The sequence below is a fragment of the Echeneis naucrates genome, chromosome 20 (genome assembly GCF_900963305.1).
Source record: "Echeneis naucrates chromosome 20, fEcheNa1.1, whole genome shotgun sequence".
NCBI classification, from domain to species: domain Eukaryota; kingdom Metazoa; phylum Chordata; class Actinopteri; order Carangiformes; family Echeneidae; genus Echeneis; species Echeneis naucrates.
The window spans coordinates 1548294-1571808 of NC_042530.1; the positions used below are offsets into that span (position 1 = coordinate 1548294).

The 23515-nt window shown below is 43.3% G+C and overlaps 1 protein-coding gene across 3 annotated transcripts in view; it reads left to right on the plus strand.

Moving 5' to 3' along the window:
• drosha (drosha ribonuclease III) overlaps positions 1-23515 on the plus strand; it is an 84832-nt gene that overhangs the window by 30622 nt on the left and 30695 nt on the right. For all 3 annotated transcript variants that reach the window (XR_003842304.1, XM_029529199.1, XM_029529200.1), the window contains exons 18-23: positions 4512-4650; positions 4768-4828; positions 5157-5216; positions 7661-7760; positions 10273-10375; positions 16805-16875. Coding sequence is in view for 2 of the 3 variants with exons in the window: in XM_029529199.1 (XP_029385059.1) it covers positions 4512-4650; positions 4768-4828; positions 5157-5216; positions 7661-7760; positions 10273-10375; positions 16805-16875 (534 nt within the window). In the remaining variant the exon portion in view is untranslated. The remainder of the gene's footprint in view (positions 1-4511; positions 4651-4767; positions 4829-5156; positions 5217-7660; positions 7761-10272; positions 10376-16804; positions 16876-23515) is intronic.

The following is a 23515-nucleotide window of genomic DNA, read 5'->3' on the forward strand; positions in this document are numbered from 1 at the left end:
AGTTGGGTGGGTCTGTACAGAATCAATGCTTGTTTCCAGCTTCTTCTCTGTAATGTATTAATGGAGGAATATCTGCAAATTGGAACTGCAATAACGTATGTCACAAGTGTGTAGTCCTGCGTGTGCTGCATTGTCTGTCAGACTGAAGAACAGTCTTTGATTCTCTATGGAGCAATGCACCTGTTATTGCGGTAACACATAGCAATAGGCCCCTGGCATGAGGCAACTGACACAAAAAAAGAAAAAGCCCCCAAGCCTGAGAACGGGAGCCTCTGCACTCGACACCTCCTACACCCCCACGCCACCATCTCACGGCCCTTTGAAGCTCCTCTTCTGAGAGCTTCCCCGTTTAAACATTTAACATTTAAAACTTAGGGGGTGGGGTGGGTTTTGAGAAACATGTGTTCGTGGTTACCACATGCTCCCGCATCCCCGCATCCACCAGGCCCTCATAATCCTGCCTGCCCTCCCATTGTTTCATCCCCATTCCTCACTTTTGCCCCATGCTGGCAGAATGAGAGGCATCAGAGGGGAATCTCAATAATTCAACTGAACAAGCCCTCGGCCTCAGCTCTGATATTGCATGCTTTTGTTTATGTGGCCCCTTGAACGCGGGGTACGACTCTGCATACAGCGTGCGAGGGTATTTTATCTGTTTTGTTATTCACAGCGACGCATTCCGCGGCCATGTGATGGAGGTGTCCAACTTTTTTCAAGCAGGGTTGGACTGAATACTCTTTCACAGGCTTTGAATATTTTCTTGTATCTCTGAGCCATAAAAGGATGCTGACAATGTTTCATATCGTGAAAGAACGCAAGGCTTGTTGATGTTGGCCCATAATGCAGCATACCAAACACTGGTACAAGGCCTGTTTTAATCATATGGGCCATACAGTCCCATCAGTAAAACCACATCTGAAGCAGGATTTACACCTTTTTGCAGGGGGTTAACGGCAGTCCATGCCTCCGTTTGATTTACATTTCACCAGATGGCAGCACCACAGCAGCAGCAAATGGTCTTAATGTATTTGATCAGGCTCTGTAATTATACTTCCCTCAATGAACCTGTTTACATTGTATAATTCAATGTGATAGACAGCAGTAAACTTCTTATGATTAACACACAATTATAAATCCTCCTTTAGCCTGTATCTATAAATAAGCTGTGAATGCTATGCTCTTATGTCGTATGTTGTTTCTGGATCAAGGCCAAACTCCAGTCCATTATTCCCTTCTCTTTTAGCTCTCACTAGCTAGTTACTACCTGCATCTGTCAGGTTTTTCTCTGCAGCTGAAAAATGATGCTGTGAGAGCACTGAGGGTGAACCAAGACGGTGAATTTACAAGCAAGTCCTGCAAATTTGGCTGTAATGTGACTGAATATAGCGTTGTCATAACACGCTGTAATTATATTAGTACGCAGGTTAGCCAATGATGACAGTTTAAACTGTAGCGTCATTGACAAAGGAAAAAAAACAAAACAAAACACCATAATGGCCAGTTTGAAAACATAATAAATCTAAACCAATTCACCACTTCTTTGTCAAATGTAAGAATTGCAAAAAGGACAAAAGTGCCAAATTGAAACTTTGGCCATCTGGCTAAGATGTTAAAATGTCCCTCCATATTTTATTCTCTGTTCTCTGTAAATATCCAGCTTGTGTTGGCTCCTGCATCTTATTCAAAGCGTGCGTTGTGTTTGTGCAAATTACTGAGTCTGAGGGACAGAATGAAAGCTCGAAGACTCACACTCAATGTCGTTCCCATTACGCTCCAGAGGGGCGAATTAAAATATCTGACAGTGAACTCAGTCTGTTGCCTCTGTTTTTATTCACCTGCGTACACTGTACACAGTATTAACATGGCTGGGTTGTGTTTGTACAGCAGGCAGTTTTTCAGGCCCGCTCTTTCCAGTCAAGCCTGACGCTCTCCACTGAGCGATGATGTTTATTTCTGTTTAGCCAAAGGCAGTTGAGCAGCAGCTGAGGCAGTGATCACTAAATCCAAATCCCTGCGTTACTTTACGCAGTCATTATGTTGACAGGAACAGTTGCAGACGTCAATCCTCGCCTCAGATTCAGCTTAAAAGCTGTTGTTTGATGTTGTCCTTAACTGTGAAGGACCTGCGGTGTTTACAAAGTCTTCGCTTGATTTCATTTCTGTTAGAGAACTTGAAGCTGCGTAGAAGGCAGTCAATGACTTGCGTCTGACATCGCACAATGGGGGAGTTGACATTGGAAGCACATGTGGTGGTGGTTGTTGTTATTGTTGTTTTTACTTACATTTTTATCAAACTGTCAACAAACTGCTGAGATTTACTAGATTTCTGCATGTCTCATGTCAAATAACCAGCTCTTAACCACTGCAAAAAAAAAAAAAAAAAAAAAAAAAAAAAGAAAGGGAACGTTTGCCGTCTGTGTTCAAGGGTACAAAGCTGAAGGCCTCTTGAGCAACTATAAATATTGAAACCTCTGTGTTAATGTTTTACGTATATATCTCATTGGAGCTTGAAATTGATTTGAAGTTTGCTGAAAGGAGACAAGCATTTTGAAAAGCAAGCCCAGGGGGGAGAGTAGATGGATTTCATTTTTTTTTTTTTGGAGGGCTGAGATTAACATTCTCATAATGTAAGATTGATAAAGGCTCGACGTATCCTACTCAGCCCTATCTTTTCCCTTTTTCTTCCCTCAGCGAGTTTGAGTTCAGCCGCGGCAGTCTTTCCAGGCGCAGCAGTTTTTGTCCTCTTTTCAAACAAAGCTGAATGTCGACTTATCCGTTTGCTTCAGGGTTATTTTACCTTTAATTCCCACTTTCAGCTCTCTCTTCACAACTTGGAAAGTTTAATCATTAATTTTCATACAAACAGCTTTTCCCTGCAACAAAGAGGCAAAAGGGACATTCTTCACACACTCGCTGATTCTCATACATGTGCACCTCCCTTTCTTCTTTTTTTTCCTTTGATCAAACATTATTCGACCATTATTACTGTTTGTAATTAGGCATTAGCCGAAAGGGGAAATGAAAAAGATCAAACTCTTTTCAGTGTTTTCACAGGGACCAGCGCTGGGCCATGTTGTTGATGTCTTTTGTTGTCAATTGTGTAGACGATCCGCCCGTTTTGAGTCTCAGTACTCAAACTCACTTGTGTCTCTAAAAGTGTCTTTGTTGTATCTGAAGAAGTATGAAGGTGAATGGAAGTCATTAAGGGTATATAAAATTGGATGTTAATGGTTCAAAGAGCCTTGAACCTGAATTCTAATCAAATAACCATCAAGGGCAACTCAGATTGTATTAAAGTTGGTGGAAAAATGTCCCTCCTTCTTTCCTGATTTATTAGCTTGGCAAACATTTTCCTAATGAGTTTATGGTCTAAGTCTTCAAGTCTTTACAAATACATTTTGATGTTCATTTAAATGTTGGTCCCATTTGGAAGAAAGAAAAGACCAAATCACATCTTTTAAAAAGTATCTCACTGAAAATAAGATAATTAAAACTGATATTGTATTTCTAAGAACTGATAAAATAGTCTTTTTTTTTTTTTTTTTTTTTGCATATTGTGCAGCCCTAGATAAGTAAAAAGTTGTTTTGCACTGGAAAATCAGTTTTGTTGTGCAACATTTCATTATCAATGATAATACAGATTCTGATTCTGGATATGAAAGTAGCCCACATAGATATATACATATATATATATATATATATATATATATATATATATTTTTTTTTTTTTTTTTTTTTTTTTTTAATTTTTAAGGGTTGCCTCTGCAGCACCTTAGCTTCTTCCTTTCGGTGGCAAACCGCGGATAACATGTGACAAAGTAATAAATAAAATAACGAAAAGACGGAAATCTAAAGAGAGAAGCCACCTCCACACAACAGAGAGATCGAGGTGTGAGGAGGCAGGTGTGAAGAATTGGCTTCAGAACGTGGTCAGACACAGGCCTCCCTAAGCGTGACATCAGAAAGGTGTGATGGGGATGCGGTTTGTGAAGCCAATCGACCATCCAACAAACAGCTCAGGAGGACACTGCTACCCGCTCAACAGGTTCACGTGCCTCACAAATGTTGCCATACTGAATTTAAATTCACAGAACTGGCAAACAAGCCGATCTGTAGTCCGGCCACCTGTGATGCAGACTCTAAAATGCTCTCACATGCGTCCTCTCACGTGGTTTGTTGTTCGCCAGCTTCTTCCGCTTTACTAAACAAACAGAAAGATAATGACCTAGAAAACTGACAGGGCAACAATAAGTGAGTGCATTTTATGACTGACTTTTTGTGGTGCACTTATAATCCCTGTTAACTTTGAATTGCTGCAGATCATTGTGGATATTTTTGAGCGTCTACATTTTGAATGAGTGACATCTTCTCTCCTTTCAGAAACTAACTGCTCTGACTCATTCAGCCTGTCCTCAGAAAGCTTCTTCAGTTCCTGAAAATGGTGGTGTAGGTGAATTGTTAAATTACTCCGAGTTTTAAACCCCACTTCTCTTTCTCCTTTTTCCTTCCAGCTAGCCATGACTCACCCCAGCCACCACCTAAATTTCGGCATGAATCCTGATCACGCCCGCAACTCGCTTTCTAATTGTGGCATCCGCCAGCCGAAATACGGGGACAGGAAGGTGCACCACATGTACATGAGGAAGAAAGGTGTATAACGTCTCTCTCTTTTCTTTTCTTTTTTTCCCCTTCTCAGTGACTTCACCATTCTGTCTGAAATAATCCCTCACTCTGAAATCCTTCTGGATTATTTATTTATTTTTTCAGGAATCAACACATTGATTAACATCATGTCTCGTCTGGGGCAGGATGACCCCTCCCCCTCCAGGTAGGCTGCCTGCTGGCACATATCTGTTCATGCTATCGCTGACCACAGGACCAATCGAAGGGACGATTTTTGTGATTAATATACCTGGCAGGCCTGCTGACAAGAAAATTAACTTTAACTGTGAAAGGAAGGGATATCTCGGGGGAAATGAAATGAGCTAATTTTAAGGGCAGTGACTGCTTATTATTGAATGTGAGCTGCTGTTATTCTCAGTGCGCTGATGAGGTGAGGTGCCGTGTGCGTGACAGTTTATGTTTAACTTCCTTCTACGTCTTAATCTGTGCTCACGTGATCCAACTTTTCCCCCCTCTGCAACAACCATCCTTAGGATCAATCACAACGAGAGACTGGAGTTCCTGGGTGATGCCGTTGTTGAGTTCCTCACCAGGTGAGAAAGCACTTGATGGACGCGACTGCTAATCGAAGGCGACTCCGACGCCGTCAGCCTTTCTTATCCCACCCACCGTTCCTCTCTCACCCTCTCACTCTATTTCCCCCCACTCTCTCACTGTCTATATCTATCTGTGTCTGTCACGTCCACGCTACTTTCCATACTTTGGACTCATACAAGACAGTGATTTACTGATAATTGGAACTGGGAAGTACCCCCCAACCCCTTTCCCAACCTTCCCCTCTGTTAATGGCCTGAAATTTTCCATGACAACTTGCAATTAGCTGTCTAGAATAGCTGTCTGGAATGCTGACTGTGTTATTGACTCCCAGGTGTGTGTGTACTTTGCTGCTGGGCACTTACCTAAGCATAATAATGCTAATTATATGTAGCTATTCTTAATCTCATACACTTACCTAGCAAGGTGCTCCATAAGTATGTGAGGCAACGACCAACCTACCTACTGTGCCTCTATTCCCTCGGCTAAGTGGATGTTGCTACTAGAAAATGGAAGCCACCGGATGCATAAACACACACACACACATTTTTACCTGACTTTCATTCTCCCAACAGCGTAACTTTCATTCATTAATTCATTCATCTTCTACCTCTGATCTGTCTCCGGATCACGGGGGGTTCTGGAGCCAATCCCAGCTCACCCTGTACAGGTCTCCAGTCCATCACAGAGACAGACACCACTCAGACCTACGGACAATTTAGAGTCATCAATGAACCCAAACATGGTGTCTTTGGACAGTGGGAGGAAAATCCACACAGAAAGGCCCCAGGCCCAAACCTACAACCTCCTTATTGTGAAGCAACAACACTAACCACTATGCCGCTGTGCTGCCCAGCAGCGTAACTTCTACTACCAAAATCTAATTTGTAGCTCTCAATGCGAACGCTTCCACAACACTGAACATTCACAAGCAGGATTAAACCTTAATAGGAGCTGACACTGGGGTACACAGGACACTGCTTCTGCTCTTTATGCAGCAGGAACAGTGTTATATGAAGGTGGTTAGCCTCTGTTTCTCCAGATATCCGTGGGCATGTTTTGCCACTTTCCCTTCCCTTCTTCGCCCGTTTCTTTTTTCCCCTCCGCCTTCCTGCTTTGAGTCTTTGCGTCTGACGACACACGGCTGGCCCTACACTCTGGCCCTGTGAATTATTTATCAGCCTCTTGTCCAGATATATGGGTACAGCAGCTCTAGCCAGCTGCCTCGTGCACCTCCAGAGTGCGCTGCCCTTGGAGACTATCTGTACCACCGCTGTCCAGACAACACAATATTTTGCACATTTGAATAGACCCAACATTGGGGGAGGGGGTTAAGAGATTATTTATTTTAAAGGGGTAAGAAGATAATTAAAAAACAAAAGAGGGGAAGAAAATCAACCCAATATTTGTGTAGCTTCTCCTTTTAATCAGGAGTTATTAAAGTTGAGGTAAGGTAAGGTTTTAAATTAGTAACAATTATTAAAGAGAAAGGGCTGAAAATGCTAACCAGAGATAATCTTTGGAATTGCATGAAGCGCACAGAACAGCAAGTACACTTGTGGTTTGCCAATAAAATTTGAGAATTGCTGGTGCAGAACATGTAAGGCAGAGCACAGGAGAAAGTGATTACAGATGAGCCTCAGAGTTATTGGCTGGAAACAGCTTTGGTTTTTATGTACTACGTGGTCACCGGGGTCAACAGTTCACGGCATCATAAAGAATATTTTGAAAGCCTAAAAGGGAGTCCCAGTCTACATCTGAATAACAAACAGTGCAGACAGTGCTTTTGGTACCTGGAGAAATGATCTGCAGCCCAGTCAGCCAGTTTGTGTGACTGACACTTGTGCCAGCAAACCAAGTGTCTTCTAATTATTTTTCATTACATGAGGTGGTTTATATTAATTCCAAGTGCTTTGTTTCCACACTAAGATCACCATACCCTGACAAATAGACCTCTCGTGATTTTGGAAAACAGAAAGCCACCTGCTTTCGCACTCTTTGCATTGATTAGAAATGACTGAATTAAATGGCCTGTTTTAATTCAAATGAAATCAAATGACACGCTGCGGTTAGGGAGATGCTGGACCGTAATGAAAATGGAAGCTGCTCGCCCGAAACCCAGCTGTGGAACTACTGAAGCGTCTGCGGCCATTTTCTGGGTTCCAACACGGACCTGGAATGACTGGAAATCTCTGAAAATTAATGAACTGCTTTTGGAAAGGGGCGGGAAAAAAAAAAGGATGAGGGAGAATGATCAAGGTATCTCATTTTCGTCACAGTGAAGAATAACTTTCATTAGATTTGGTGATTGTCTTGTCGCTTATGTATTCAGACAAGAAATTAAGCAGCTGGAAAAATGTGTGGAATATTTCTCAACTAAAAATAAAATGTCCGAGATCCCTCGTGTCTCAAACCTGTTTTTCCTTTCTCTCCCCCCCGTCAGCGTCCACCTGTACTACCTTTTTCCCAGTTTAGAGGAGGGCGGTCTGGCCACATACAGAACAGCCATCGTACAGAACCAACACCTCGCCATGCTAGCCAAGGTAACCTAACCTACTACACCTCATAACAAGTCCTCCCTCTGCAGGTCAACGCAGTGAAAGGTCTGCGAACTGACAGGAGAACAAGTTCTGAGATGGCCTTATTGTTTTCTGTCTTGCTGCTATGACTTAGCTTCTTTCTGAGGGGACACTGGGGAAAAGAGTAATTTTGTCTTACTGCCATTCGTACCCCCTTTTTTTTTTTTTTTTTTTTAGCCCCCTCAGGTTTGTAATTGGAGATAAAAGGTTGTTGTTTTGGAGGACTAGACTAGTGCAGCTGGGGTCCCAGTGGGCCCCTAGAGGTCTTCCTGAAACACTCTCCAGTTCCTGTTATCGCTAGGCCCCCTTGCTTCCCTCCTTCTCTCTGGCTGGCAGCATTGTAGAGCCAAGCTGCACTCACTGGCACATTTGTAAAGAACACAACAATAATCGTCCCGTGATGTGAAGAAAGCAATTAAAAACTTCAATCTTTCATGTTGCTCCCCGCTGAATACAAAGATGCAGCCGCCTGAATCTGCATTAGTGCTGTGTAGCAGTTTGGCTTGTTTCAATTTGCCACTCGCGGTAAAGTGAGTGTGATACAGTGTTCGACGTTGCCAAGTTGTTTACCAGGCTCCTCTAAAGCCGTCTGCTCAAGAACACTTGCAATTATCTTTCAAAAAATATCTTCAGCGAGCAATGGCACAATCCACCACTTCACTTGGAAGGCTTAAAAGTCAGAACGGATTCCCTCTGAGTTGGAGTATTTATGAATTGTGATTTAATTTGTGCGTGAAATCACGGGGGGTGGGATACCACCAACAGCTAGCAGCCATAATTAAGTAGCACCCTGACTGTTCATCTGTGGTGCGCTGCCAGTGAAGTCGAGTTGGTATACTTTTGATTTGGCTCAGAAGAACTGTTGTAGAAAGGCCCAAAGTCCCAAACATCACACTCTCATTTGAATGAAATGCATACATTTCTGTTATTATTGTCAGCCAAAGAGTGAGCATGTAAACATCTTATTTTCAGACTGAAAAATGATGACAGGAAGTTCAGTGCCTGGTCTGTGAGGAGACTTCTTCTTACAGGTTCTGGGACATATTTTCTATTCTTTCCACAGGTTTATTTCTACAGACCAGTTATGACACACGCTGATCAGAAACCATTTTGTGACCACAGGCCGGTGAAGTGAATGACACTGATTATCTGGTTACAGTGGCACCTGTCAGAGATGGGATATATTTGGCAGCAGCTGAACATTTAGTCCTGAAGATGATGTGTTGAAAGAGGAAAAATGGTCAAGTGTGAGGATGTGAATGACTTTGACAAAGACCTGATTGCCTGGGTCAGAGAATCGCCCAAAGTGTAGCTGTGTTGGAAGATCCTGGACCGTAGTGGTCCGGACTTACTAAGACTGATCCGAAGAGGCAAACTCAGTGAACCAGCGACGGGGTCCAGGGCCTCTGTCAGCAGCATAATCCTCCCTGAATGGTTTGAGGAACAACAACCCATTCAAGGTGTTGATTTGGCTCCAAATTCTCCCAAATCCTAAAGCTCTAACAAACTACCAGGATGTAAAAATAACTGCTGCTGACATCTTGGTCAAGATACCACAAGTCAGCGGTCTCGAGGATGTAAATGATTTAAAAACTGTCTATCAATAAGCTTTATAGGCCAACATGAGCAGTTATATCACAAGAAAAACTCCACGTTGAGGAAACAGTGAGGTAAAATAGGACAGTGTAATAACAACAAAAAAAGATGGATAAGTCGAGCTCTTTAATGATCCTAATGGGAAATGATGTCGCTACAACAGCAGGAGTCACATGAATCACAAAACAAATGGACACAGAAGGAGCTAATGTAGAAAGTTCAGCTAAAAGCCTTTTATGATAAACAACTAGAAGAAAACAAACAGCAGTGATAGAAACTCTTCAATATTTATAGAATTTTATTTCACATTGGAGGGAAAGCACGCTGCATTTGCTGTTAAGTTAATATCGTGTACAACATGTGCACAACGATGTTTTGTGCATCGAAGCAGCAGCAGCAGCAGCAGTTAGTTAGTTAGCTGCCCAGTGAATGTTATGCAGTATAATATCAGCCACAGGTAGAGGTAGACTGAATACAGACATGTATGTGATACAGGGATATGAGTCACTGACAACCTTTCAGAGAGAAAGAAGGTCAGCTTACAATTTATCTTGGGATTATCCAGTGAGTCTGTGTGTGTGTGTGTCAGTGTAATATTGTGCATGCATGTATGCACAAAATGAACATGTTCCTCCTGTGCCGGCTTAGTGTATCATGCCACAGCTGGACAACACATGGGCACATCTGTCAATGCCATGAAGTAGAACCTTTTCCAGCAAAGGGCAGGCAATCTTTCTCATTTCCCTTGAGTCTTTTTCTTTTTTTCCATTGAGAGCCTGCAAAAATGTGCAATACCAAAAAAATGCTATTACTTTTTCAAGAGGCTATTACTGAGGTGTCGGTGGTGGCATACTGATATGAATGAGTTTGTCTTTTACAGAAACTGGAGCTAGATCGCTTCATGCTCTACGCTCACGGACCAGATCTGTGCCGGGAGTCAGACCTGCGACACGCCATGGCCAACTGCTTCGAGGCTCTTATCGGTGAGGTTCCCGCAAGACAGCGATATGAGGATGATGGTTTAGCGGCAGAAAGGTGGGGGGGAGACGCAGGAATTCATTTTGAGTGAACTAAATATGTAAATCTATTCCTAAAAGGACAGATTTACATAGGCCGAAAACAAATACTGCCTCTACGCTCTTACGAACACAACACAAAAATTAGTAAGGGGTTTAATGCTCTTTAATACCGCTAGTTTGTGGAGTGCTGCTTCGCTGGACTTTGCAGCAGCACAAATGTATTTAATCTGAAATGCTTTTATGCATAAATGTTTTAAATCCATCTGCCAACGTCATGTGCTCTGAATAAAATTGAATCCGTTAATAGTTGAATTCAGGTTTGTGTATACACCTGTGTGTGTGTGTGTGTGTGTGTGTTTTAAGGAAGCGCTGTAAATAGCTGCAGTAGCTCTCCCATAGGCTGTGGAAACATTACACAGCTGTATTGATCTCAGGAGATGTGGTTTGACCTCTGGGCTGGACAGACAATCCCCAGAGTACTGCTCTCCTTTTCAGCCAAACACATACACTAGCTCACTATTCTTTCCATTTAGGAGTTCAAGTGATGGAGTTTGTGCAGTGATTAGGAAGCAACACGCACAAAAAAAAAAAAAAAAAAACTTGTGCGGACGCGCACACACACACACACACACAATCTCTCGGTGGGGTCGATCTCCTTCTCTTCCATCCAACCCCACGGGCAGCTAAGCTGAGCTCTCGCTCCTAGAGAGCTGCAGAGTCAGCTTTCCTCATCTTATCACCATCTTGATTGAACCAGTTCAGCCATCTCTGTGCTCCCCTGATGACAGATACAGAAAGAGGGTGGCTTTAAAGAGACCGCCCCCCAGCCGCCCGCCTTTCCTAACCAAAAAACAGCAGTGCGCAAAGAGCGGCGGGTAAAAGTGCTGACTGGCGCCATGGCCCCCCATCGGCCCCGGGGCCTCTGTTCTTGTTACGGGTTCATTATCGGCAGAGACAAAGTCATAATCTATTCTGTCCTCGTGGCTGTCGCCGCCTCATTGCCGCACACATCCCAGCAAAGGTAGCAGGGCCACGACACCGGAAGCCTCTCTGCTTTCCTTTTTCTCTCTTGTGAGAAAGAGAGAAAAGGTTCTTCTCTCCATCTGAAATTTTCAACTTAATAAAAGTGATGAATAAACAGGGTTGCTGTTAGATGGTAAAACCTGTGAGAAAACTGCTGTCAGAGAGCCCAGTGATGTTTTTTTTTTTTTTGGATTAGTAACTCAAAAATATCACCTCACCCTCACTCGCCGCAGACACGCATATTGATGGGAAAATGTCTGCACACACACACCAGATTCGAGGTGTTCAAAGTGATTTCCATTGAGAATGCCGTCTGATGTTGCCTCCTTTCTTTCACAGAGACTTTTGTCATCTTCATTTCAGTTTTTTTAGCTCAAACGCCTCCTTTAAGACCTTGTTGTCGAGCAGTCTATCTGCCTCCTCCCTCCCCCTTCTCTCACTTGCTTCTTATGATCCTTTGCATCCTTCCATCTCTCTCCTCCACCCCCCCCCCACTGTGATCTAGAGTTTGGGTGTTATTAGGTGAAAGATGTGCCACACGGATGATGAGTCATCCTGTCACTGTCATCTCCCCCTTCCTCCTCCTCCACTGCCGCCATCAGCCCTCAGACTTTTTCACTGAAGGGAGCGTTTTCTCCTTACGAGACAAACTCAGATCGCTCGCATGTGCCGCAGGATGGTACAAGGGGGCACACACAAATGCTGTCATTTAATCCTCATCCTCGCGCCTTTCCGCCTGACAGAGATGTCAAAAAAAAAAAGCTGCCAGTTCCCCAACAGCAGCAGGCGCCACGTTAACAGACGTGCACTTGCAGACATGTCGATGCCTTGTTGTCTAAAGGTACCGTCATCTTATTTTTTTTTTCCTTTTAACACTTTTTTCACATCATCCAGCGTGCACACGTGTAGAATTCAAATGGTCCTCTTTTTCCCCTACACTTCTGTTTTTCAAAGCTGTGATGGAATATGACATGCTCATAATATTTCCAAGGCCCTGGCAGATAGCTCTAACGGCGTACTGTGCATGTTTTCTGACCTTTTGTTTTATTTGTTTCTCAGCCACGGTGACCGTTGAACCTGGGCGGTGTTGGAAATGGCAGATAATCTCCTGCTTTGCATGGGCAAAGCTTTCCCTCTATGGAGCCGAGAATGTGTCTATCTTGTAACCCCTGAGGCAGGGCCATTCTCCTGCTCGAGACAGAGAGACAGAGAAATGGAGAGAGCTGAGAGAGAGAAGGGAGAGCAGTGAAGGACTGGAAAGCAAAGGCATCTGCAATGCAAATGGGTGCCCTGCAACCCTGAATAATTCAAAGTGTTGAATGGAAATCTTGCTTTTCTGATCCCCCGTCATTAACTTCTGCCGGAGTGGGCCATTCTCATTTGGGCTCTTTTGGCCTGCTGCACCTCTCATCCTGTACAACCCCCCCATCTTTTTTCTCGCTCACCTTCTCCCTCTCTACTTTCTGCTCTTGCCCACTTTGCCTCTTCATCTTTAGAAACCACTTTCTCCTGCTTATTCATAGAAAACCCACACGCCTGTTGCCCTCCCATTTCCCTCTCAGGTCCTCTTTGCCGATAAGCCACGTTGCTTCCTTCCTACCTAAAGTGTTTGAAAGGAATCGAGTGAAGAAGAAAAGGGGTCCCACTCTGTTTTTTTTATGGCCCTAATTTCCTTGTACAGTTGATCGGTGGATTATACGCTGCCAGCAGCCATGGGGGATACAGATGGTGAACCTTTGTGAGGGCCCTCTCTAAGCTCTCCCTATTAAAAGAACAGAGAGAAAGGATTATCTCTCACTTGCTGAATATCAGATTCATACACAATGCAGTGTCTGTATTCATTGAGCAAGTACTGTTCCCTTTGTTAATTGTTGCAATGGTAGCAGGAGTTGAGTTGATTTCTTGCATGCCCTCTTTTTTTTTTCTTTTTTTTTTTTTCTTAGTTGCTCCAACTCAGCTTCTGCTTCAAGTCTCATATTTGGAAAGTAAGATGTTGGAAAATTCAATTTTAATGTTTTGGTTTCATTTATTATTATTTATTTTTGTTGCCTTTTTAATGTGTAGTTTTCTGTGTCCGTCTGTTGCCTCAGCCTCCATTGAGCGGCGAGGGAGCAGGTTAATATATTATTTGATGGATTAGAGCCTGAGCGTTTTTGAATAATTCATTCTAGGTTATTAATGTGACTGTCAGCCATTGGTGTTTCATATGCCCCTGACTCTTTTTTTTTTTTTATTGGTCACTGAAAATCCACAGACATTGGAATTCTATTCCTAAACATAACATTGTACAGTTGGCATGGTTGTCTGAATTAGACGTGTGACAGATGTGGAGATTCATTAGCGCCGGGCCGTCTCTGGCCCATGACTGATATTCTCTCCACGGCACTGGATGGAAACTTGGTTATAATTTGGACACTCTTCTGTCTGATCAGAATCATATTTGTGCTGTCAGATTTTTTTCTTTTTAATTTATCGGTTTAGAGCAGGCCTTCATTAGGCTCTGGGTCCATTTTAAGTCCAATTCAAAGTTGGGAAAATATCCAACATCATTATGAAGTACATCTAGTGGATATCCAGGTTAAAGATCGCAAAGGGTACATTGTACAAAACATTCAGGCAGAGTGGCCATTAAATAAGTAATCTACCTGACTTTAATGTTTTCAACGTCAGTCTTCTTAAATACTGAGTCAGATATACATTTAATTGGGTTTAGAAAGAGCAGGGGGATAAAAATAATTGATTCCTTAGGGGTCAGAATAGCATGCTTAAATCCATCCTGAGTCCTGATATAAATATTTATTCTAAGCAGGTTGATTTCAGCACTAAGATCCCTCTGTATTGTGTTTGCTTCAAAAACTCAATGGATTGAGTGTGCCGGAGTTCTGAGACTGCTGAGTGATTTGGTGAGAGCATGACATTACTGCAAGATGAGAGATGCTAGCATATAATTGCCAGTTGAGTCTGCTTGGGCGTCTTTGCAGGGTGCGTGTGTTCGGGGTGTCAGCTGCAACCTTGCAAACTAATGGGGTGGACTGTGAAGTACAGATCTCCGTTTAATGATTGCGGCAAGTTGTGCGATTGATTGAATGGCTTTGGGGCACACTTTTTGCACAGGCAGCCTCCTTGTCAAGCGTGTTCTCGCTAGAATTAACCGCACATCTCGGTTTCTTCATCTACAGGCCCTTTGATTGACACCAAAGGTGTTGCATTGAGATTTTTAAAACTCCTTCAAATCCCCTGAGGCTCTCTTGCTTTCTACCCCTCCACCCCCCACCTTCTCCTACCTCGTGGAATAAAAAAAAAAAAAAAGTTTGGAAAATGTAATCAGAAGCAAAAACTTTGCGCTCCAGTGACTTTGAGGCCTCCGTTTGGGGAACTTTCCTGATTTGCTGTGTCATCAAAACAAGAAAACTGGCTTGCAGCCTCACCCACACTCCACTAGCCTCAGTATTCACACACATGAATGCCTTATGAGTGGTAGCTGAAAGGCATTCAAAAGCCGGTCCTGCGAGGTGGTTCTTATCCTCCCACATCTGGTCTCCAGAGGAAACATCTGCAGTGTAGCAGCACCTAGAACTGAGGTCCACATTATGGTAAAACCACAAATCTCAGTGCTGATGCTTAGTGAAAAACATCTTGCGAGGAACCGCTCCCCTCTCGAGATCCTTCTGTGGTCTAGCTTCAGTGAGACGCTCGCCCCATCACATTCAGATTACCGAGGCTTTCCTCGCTCGTGGACATCTGCAGCAGCATCCTGCCTTTGAGGATTTGAAGAAGAGTTTAGATTGACTGCTTTTTGATTTAGGGCGGTTTCTGTCTTCAGGATTTGAGTGGTCAGACTTTAAAAAACAAACCTCAATAGCTGGCGCTCTCCAATATTCACAAGTTACTTTGATTATTTACCACTCAGCTGGATTTTTATTTTAGTAAAAGTGCCTCCAAATGAATGAGAGTCTGTTATGTGCAAAAGTGGCTGCAGGGTGATACAAGGTTGTCAAGCTTAATCAAATTTTATGAACATTTGGGCAACAGCTGGTAGTAATTTCCAACTCTGTGTTGAAGTGAAGGACATGCAAGGTAGATGGAGTGGGTGTGTGCTTGTGTTTGTCTTTGAGCTAGGTGGTTTGTTTGTATTTCTTTATGGTTTTGGTCATGTAGGCTTCATCTTCACTGCGTCTGTGTGTGTGTGTAAATGGCCTGTTAGCCATCTGAAAGCATTTTCCCCTCCCCAGATGATGAATCCCTCATATGTTTTTGATGCCATCCATGAAAGCAGTTTGCGCATTTAGACTTGCAACTGCACCGCGCCCCATTTTCAGTGGCTCATTTATGCACATAATAAAAACCGCTGCACGATTGTATACCCAATTTGCCAGGTGGTTATTGCTTTCTAAATTGAATGAGCCATCCTAAGTGTGATGGTTCGAACTTGTACACAGCTTAAAGGGACCATGATGGCACCTCTGATTTTTTTTTTTTTTTGTATAAACAGAGGAGAGAAACAACGAAACACACAACAGCTCCTTGTAAAGGAGCCAGAGATGTTGGATATCATAGACTGAGAAATTTGGGACATATCTCTGGTTATTTGGTTGCTACAACAGCGGTGAATGTATTTCATTGTGCCTCCTGCCTTGTGTGTATGTGTTTAATGGTGTATGCACAAGTTAGATAAAATATTTTCCGCTTAACAATTCAAGTTGATTTGCGTGCAGCCAAGCCACGAGTGTGTAGGTGAGTCGTGGAGGAAATTATACTTTTTGTTCTGTCCGTGAATGAGTGTGAACATGAAGCGCGAAGTGTGTGTGATCTCCTGTGTGTTTTTCAAGCCTATTGTACCTGACGAACACTTCCACTTTTAATTCAGCGGTGATGTTTATGTGACCTTGGCCGGTTTCCGTCTCAGTGTGGCGATACAAGTGTTCCCTCCTCGCTGCCGCCGCCGCCGCCGCCTCCTCCTTCTCCTGCCCTCTGACAGGGGGGAGGTGGATCTGCACAGGAACCCCAGGGTCATTTCACCGTCAAAAAGCAATAAAAATGCACTCCTACTTTTAATAAAGCAATTATAACTCATTGCCGAGTTCAATTAATTTTAAGTTTTCCATTAGTGGAGAAGTCTGAAATTGCCTCAGAATTGCTAGATTTTTTTTTTTTTTTTGCTTTACAGCAGCAATGCACTGTTGGAACGTCATGCTTTTTCACAGTTACTTTAAAATGATGTGCGTGGAGTGGTGGGGGGGTCGGGGGGCACTAATTTCCTGTTTTGCATGATATAGAAAGTATCCTTCATGATTTCCAGCAATCACTCTGGATATTTTTTCCACTCTTCTTGAATAAACTTTTTCTCCTCTTGCCCCCCCGCTCCTACAGGTGCAGTGTATTTGGAGGGAGGCTTGGAGGAAGCACGGCAGCTCTTCGGTAGACTGCTTTTCAACACTGAGGTAACTGGCAAAAATCACAAGTAAACTCTAATTTAATTTCTACCTTATGCCGCTCTCCAGTTTTATGTAGAGGATGAATATTTACACGTGTCTCTTTCTTCCTGTGTTGACTAACCCAATGTACACATCAGTCACAGAGTTGATGAAATGTTCCTATTTTGATCCATGGCAGACCCAACTGTAATGTTTTACCAATCTGCTCCTTTTGTATTCCTTCAAAAACCCACACACTTTTTGCTTTGGCATAGGACCACATATTGCTCAATATTGAGGCCCTGCCAGCCTCCCAGCCTGAAATCTCACATAATCTTGCTTTATCCTGCAGTACTTTTGACTAGCTGCACATTGTGTGTGTACCCTGATATGCACAAAGATAAAACAATAGGAATTAAAGTAAAAAAAAAAAAGAAAGCACAAAAAAAAGGTTTAGATAAAGCCATGCCAGCAAAAAAAAAGGATGCTGAGCGTGGCTTGTATATCTTGCAAAATGAACCGAAGGTATTGGAACTAGCAGTTTGCCAATCTCAAGCAGGACACCTGCTATTGTTTGCGAGCGTGTGTGATCAGCAGGCTTGAATAATTGATGAATGAATCAGTATTTGCGCTCATCTTGGCGACAATTGGTAGAAATCGGTCAAGTGATTGCAGCAGGTCTTCTGTGTAGCAGCAGGCTCAGTTCTAATTGGCTGTTGATGGTGTTTGTCGGAGGTTCAGTTGGCGACTCCCACACACAACAGGACACATGGGTAATCTGTCTAACATGTTTGATGAAAATCAGATCAGAGGCCTCAGGAATGAATCTTTGAAAACAACCAAGGAGGATTACTATTAATGAGGGATCATTCCATCCAAAAGAAATTTGCTGACAGGATTTTGTTTATTCAGTAATCTTTATATTTTCAAGGTTCAAACTCAATAATTCAACATTCTGTTTTAAGAATTTGCTTTTTATTTGATTTTCAAATCTCTTTTTCCTGCTTTAAAACAACAAAACGCACAGACTGATAAGTGTGGATGGAAAGCTGAAACATCTGTGGTCCTGGTGACCTCCGTCCAGTAAAGTTTGACAGTAATTATCACAATGAAGAGATCTCTATTTGTTTGATCAGGAGAGTTTTTGGAGCCATGTAAGAAATGTGGCGGATCTACGGGAGGTGAGAGAGGAGACGGTAACACCTACCATCAACATATGGATGATTTGAAACGGGCAATTTGGCAATTTGTCCTGTAATGCAAAACAAACCAGCAGCATTAGGTACATCGATATCTGGTGGCTACGGAGGATGCCACGACAGCGCTGCTGATGACGAGACATGCAGTTTAGTGTTTTTTGTCACTCAAAGAGACAACAGAGGAGAGGAGAAGAAAGTTGGATGTGGTTCTGATGGAGTTTCCAGATGGAGCATTCATGTACAAAGGAATAAAAAAAAAAAAAAAAAACACAGACGGGGTGTATTCACAGCAAGGAAAGAATATGAGGAGACAGGTATGATAACAGATGTTGAATTGTCTAAATTGCACTCCATCTCAGATGAAATTAGGGTATGTGCTATAATTTATAATAATAGTAAAAACTTTATCACAGTAGCCAACATGAATGGTGAATAAAGACATCGAGGCTCGGAGATGCAGGCAGGACTTGACAGTAGTTAAACCATTCAACACTTAAGTAATCACTGAGATCTTTAAATCAATTCTAAATGGGAGCCTGTTTAAAAAAAACAACAACAAAAAAAAAAAAAACTAGGATGCTCAAATGGAGAATACGTGATCTATATTCTTTGTCCTACCCCCTTCAGTATTTTGAATGTAGCTGAGTGTGAGCTTCTCAATTTTCAGAGAATTGAGATGATCAATGGATGAGAAATTAAAGCAGAAATAACTTTCCCCAAACTTGAAAGAGATGAACAACGTGATTTATTGGTCCTGTTGTTTATGACCCTCAAGCTAAATAACATCTGTTCTTTGTCAGCTGAGATTTAACGATAATCGTTCAAATTGCACATGCAGCCGTTTTTATCATCCGCAAAACAACAGACACAATGTTTGATTTCACTCAAATTGACGTGGAACCATGATGGCGCCTGGATGAACTTCATGTTTGACGTCTGTAGGAAGTGGAAAAAGAAATGTATAACTAGGAAAAAATTAACATTGTCTAGTAGTTCCGCCACTTAAAATGTTTAAAGCTGCTCGGTTAGTAAGTGGCCCTGAAGACAAATCCAAGTTTCCACAAAGTCAAATCAACCAGTAAATGTCCGTATTGTGATTTTAATCAACCAGCCGGTCAGGTGAGGACCTGTGAGAAGGTAAAAGGCTGAATAATGAATTTAGTAGAAACAAAAGTTGACTCATTTTGATTTGTCAGTTTTCTGACTTGCACACTGAGGATTGTAACAGTACGAATGGTCACCCTTCTCCCCCCCCCCCCCCGGATCCTCCTGATGGCTGCTCTGTCACACACACTGAGGGGAAACAGATGGACACAGACAGGGGGTGGGGAGCTGTGGGGCGGGCCGGGTAGATGGACAGACAGCAGGTGAGATGTATTTCCGCCGCTTGAATCCTGCTGCATTTCTGGCTTTAACGTGTCAGGATGGGACTGAAGACAGCACATTACCAAACTAATGAGATGCGGTGCAAAACTGAAGGACAATACATTTTTCTCTTATCACACCCTGGAAGGTTTTGTCGCTGCCGTGTGTTGATACGGAGTTGCATTCGCACACGGGGCATCGGAGCTGTGCCCTCCTTTTTTCTGTGTCACAACAGGATGCTGTTTGGTGTCTCTCACGCTTCCTCCTCTTTTTTCTTCTTTGCTTTTCCTTTTCCATTCTCTCCTCTCTGTAACACTCCAGGATGTCATTACCCCCACAGCTGTTTCACTCTACTTCTCTTATGACAAGTCAAAAACAAAAGCTTCACAAATCCGGAGGTAAAACTCTGAGTTGACTACCTCAGGCAAAGCATGCATGTAATTTCCACCTCAAGACCAAGCCAGACAAACAGCAGCGCCATTTTTTTCTCTCCCCTCTCTCTGTCTCTGTTATTCCCTAATTGGTATGGCATTCATGACTGGAGCGCAACAGTTATTTCTGTCCCCTTGTTTTTCTCTCAACACATCACCTTTGCTGGCACTGGTTTCCAAACAACAGTGCTCTTGCCGTGGATGGAATTTAGCTTCATTGCACACAGAGACCCGGAGGAAACAATAGATTCTAATTTGCTAATGACATTACTGTGGAGGTTATTAAAGCATCAGCAGAGAGCTAGGAAGCAGCTTCTTCAGGGGGAGCTGCTCGATTGCTCCCAACCTGGACTTAACAGCAGTTGCAGGGTTGCCGGGAAAAGATGTTGATGCCACGGCGATGTCCTGAGGGAATAGCCTGTTATGAGGGGCAATCATGATAATGATGATCTCACTAGTTACCCACTGGCTAATTTGTTGGCTTTTATTAACACCACCTCACAAGCTCCTGCACTCAAGCGCCAAATGTAACAGAGGTTGCTGTGACAACGGAGATGGGTCACCATGGCACTGTGACCGTCGCTTCTGGTAGCGTGGCGGCACAGCCTCTTTGCTACCTCCCTCACTTCTGGGTGCAGTGCCAAAAAGGTTTTAGGGCACTTTGCTGTCAACTCGACTCAAGCTGAGCTAGCAGTAGAACGGTTAGGATCTCTTAAACCCGTTGATTTGAGCCCATTTTGACATTGTTAACAGCTAGTATGATTTCTGACTTGTAAGGTTTTGGAAGAATTGCCTTGAACTCTGCTTGATAATCATAACTTGGTGTGACATTATTATCTCTGCACACCAGAAGAGTGCGCTGAGCCTACATGCTCATAAAAGGTTGGCTGACATTTCCTTCCATATGAAGGCCATCTCCCTGCCTTGAACCAACAGTAACCTCTCTGTCACTGTCAAGCCGCTTTAGGCTTCTTTTTTTTTTTGGCTCAGTAGTACTTAGACGTTTGTGTTCTTAAATGAACATCCAGTGCACGTAAGTCTTTCAAATAATGAGTGAGTGTGACAATTTTCTGTTGCATGAGCCACAAACAAACAGAGCACTTTGCCTTTCACTCTGTCAGTGTTTATCCCCTCAACAGCCCAGTGTCATCCTCTTTTTTTCTTTTTTAAATTTATCTGTTGAGATCTATGCAATTTCTGCTCTTTGTCCTGTCACAACGATAACTAATATTTCTAATGTTTGAATGAGAGTGAATGTGCTTTCTCCACCATGTCCTTGGTTTGGTAATAGCCTGGAGGACAAAAGCACGCGCACACTCACAGGCCATTTTTTCCATTCACATGCACTTCTCTGCTCACACTCACAGGAGCTGTAAAAGATGTTCTCTTCACCTCAACCATAAATCGTGGGCTAGACTTCACCAAAGCATCGACATTAGTTTTCCCGTATTTGGAAGAGCACCTTGACTGTTCACTGATAGAAGCCTCAGTTTTGGAGTTGGGACTGCTTTTATGTTGCCATCGATCAGCGGCGCTATCTCTTATCGATTTCTCTGCTGCACTACCACGTTTGATGGATTGATTGGCAGCCTGTGGCTGGAGACTAATTTGTCAGGGAGCATTGGACCTTGTCAGAGATGAACACCGTTGTGTCCCAATCATGGATGGCCAACAATCCCAGGGGGTGTGTCCTGTTGGAGGGGGGAGCAGGAGGGCCTGCCTCTTCATGGATGGCTTGTGAGCCCCGAATCTGTGCAAGACTGAGCCAGTGTCTTGGCTCCCCAGAGGCTGAGAGCAGCAGTGATTGAAGTCCGATCATCGAGGGGAGTTTCACCAAGTTGCCTTTCATTTTGCTTTTAATTTCAATTCCCATTGACACTCAAACATGTTTACATATGTCCCCCCTACACACACACACACACCGACACACACTCCCACTCCAACCCTTTTGTCTCTTTCTAGCACAAGAGCTCCATCCTCCAAATGGCTGTGATTCAGCTGCTGCACATGATGATTTGTGCCCCCAGTAATTATACCTTCCCTGCGCTGGGAGAGAGAGAGGGAGAGAGTAGGGAGGGAAAAAAACCTGTTGTTATTCTTAAATCCCCACTCGATGCCGGCTTAATCATTGTCTGCCTTGTCTTTGGAATAGCTGTAATTGAAACATTAGCTGTTCGAGTCTATATACAGCATGTGGGCGGATCGCGTGCACCCTGTGGATGGATTTTAATCATAAAACTTGATCACAAGCTGAAGTCTACTTCAGTTCTTCTCCCTTTCTCCCTTGTTTTTTCCGCGCCTCTGCGTGAAGTTGTGTTCTACATTTTAGAGGCATCTCTTTCCTGCGTGTACGTTGCTGCGATTCGTGTGCCAGCGAAATCACTGTCCAAAGCAAGTGATCCATTAGCCAACGCTATTGACTTTCCTCTAAGTGATGCAATCCTCCACAGCAAAGAAGCTGTATTGTATTCACAAGCAGGCTCAGTGTTGACCTGATACCACCTATGAACTTGGCGCTTTTCAACTCCGGTCCGAAGCAAAGAGACAAGCAACCAAAAGGAAGCATTTGCTTCGTATTGACCGCTTTCATGAATTTTTCATTAGCTGCTCAAGTCAATGGGTTGCCATGAGGGTGGGTTGAGAAGATGAGGCGCCCATTCGATGCCGCTGACCACACACAACTCCCCAATGGGCAAGCACTGCATTTTAAAGCTTTATCTCTTTGAACCTTTTAAACACCTGAGCAATATTGTACTTTAGAGGCCCTCGCCACATCTGTATCCACTCCTATGACTCACCCAACATTAGACCCCAGGGACGAAGCTGTCTCCTTCGTCCCTGGCAACGCCGCCCCCTTTTTCTCTCATCCGCCGCGTCTCCAGAGACAAGACACCTCTCAGGCCAAATCCTACAACCCTCTGCCCACAACACCCCTCACATTCTGGTCAAATCCACATCCCCACCCACCCACACATCACTCCCCAGCGGGTAGTCAATATACACACCTCCTGGTTTGAAAATTAGATGCTGACTCATTTGCTGCCCCCCCCCCACCGACTGGGGACACTGATGGCCCCTTAAATAACTGAGAATAAGGAATCCAGACTGTCCCCTACACAGAACAGTTGATTGTTCTCACCATCGCAGTCTTGTGTTCACCAAAGAATCAGTAAAAGCAAAACTTCATCATTAAATGATAAATTGAATCTTGGTGCTAAGAAACAGACCTGCTGTTGCTGATATCGATGAAACGCAGGGTATCAAGGTCTAAAGACAAAATCTAGACAGATTTAATCAATATGCCAAGATCAATGCTGTAATGTCTTTCAGCCCATTGTTTTAGTTGTACTTTGCTTTTACTCACTCTTGCTCTTATTAACCTGCTTCTAGCAGCAGTAGGCAGCAAAAAAAGGCTCTGATAAATCTACTGTGGTCTCACTGCCAAGCACCAAATGGCAGTGAGACAAAGTTAGCAACAAGTTGGATGAAAGTTTTAACAGCTGAAGAGTCGAAGATATTTCTGCTAGGTGTTGGAGGAAAGGCAACACAGTGCCACATCCAACCCTTATTTCTTTGTCTCCATAATTTACTCCTACTGAATGCTAACTTTACTCCTTATCTGCTGGATGTTTAGCTAAATGGGCATAAAAAAACTTCAATAATTCATTTTGA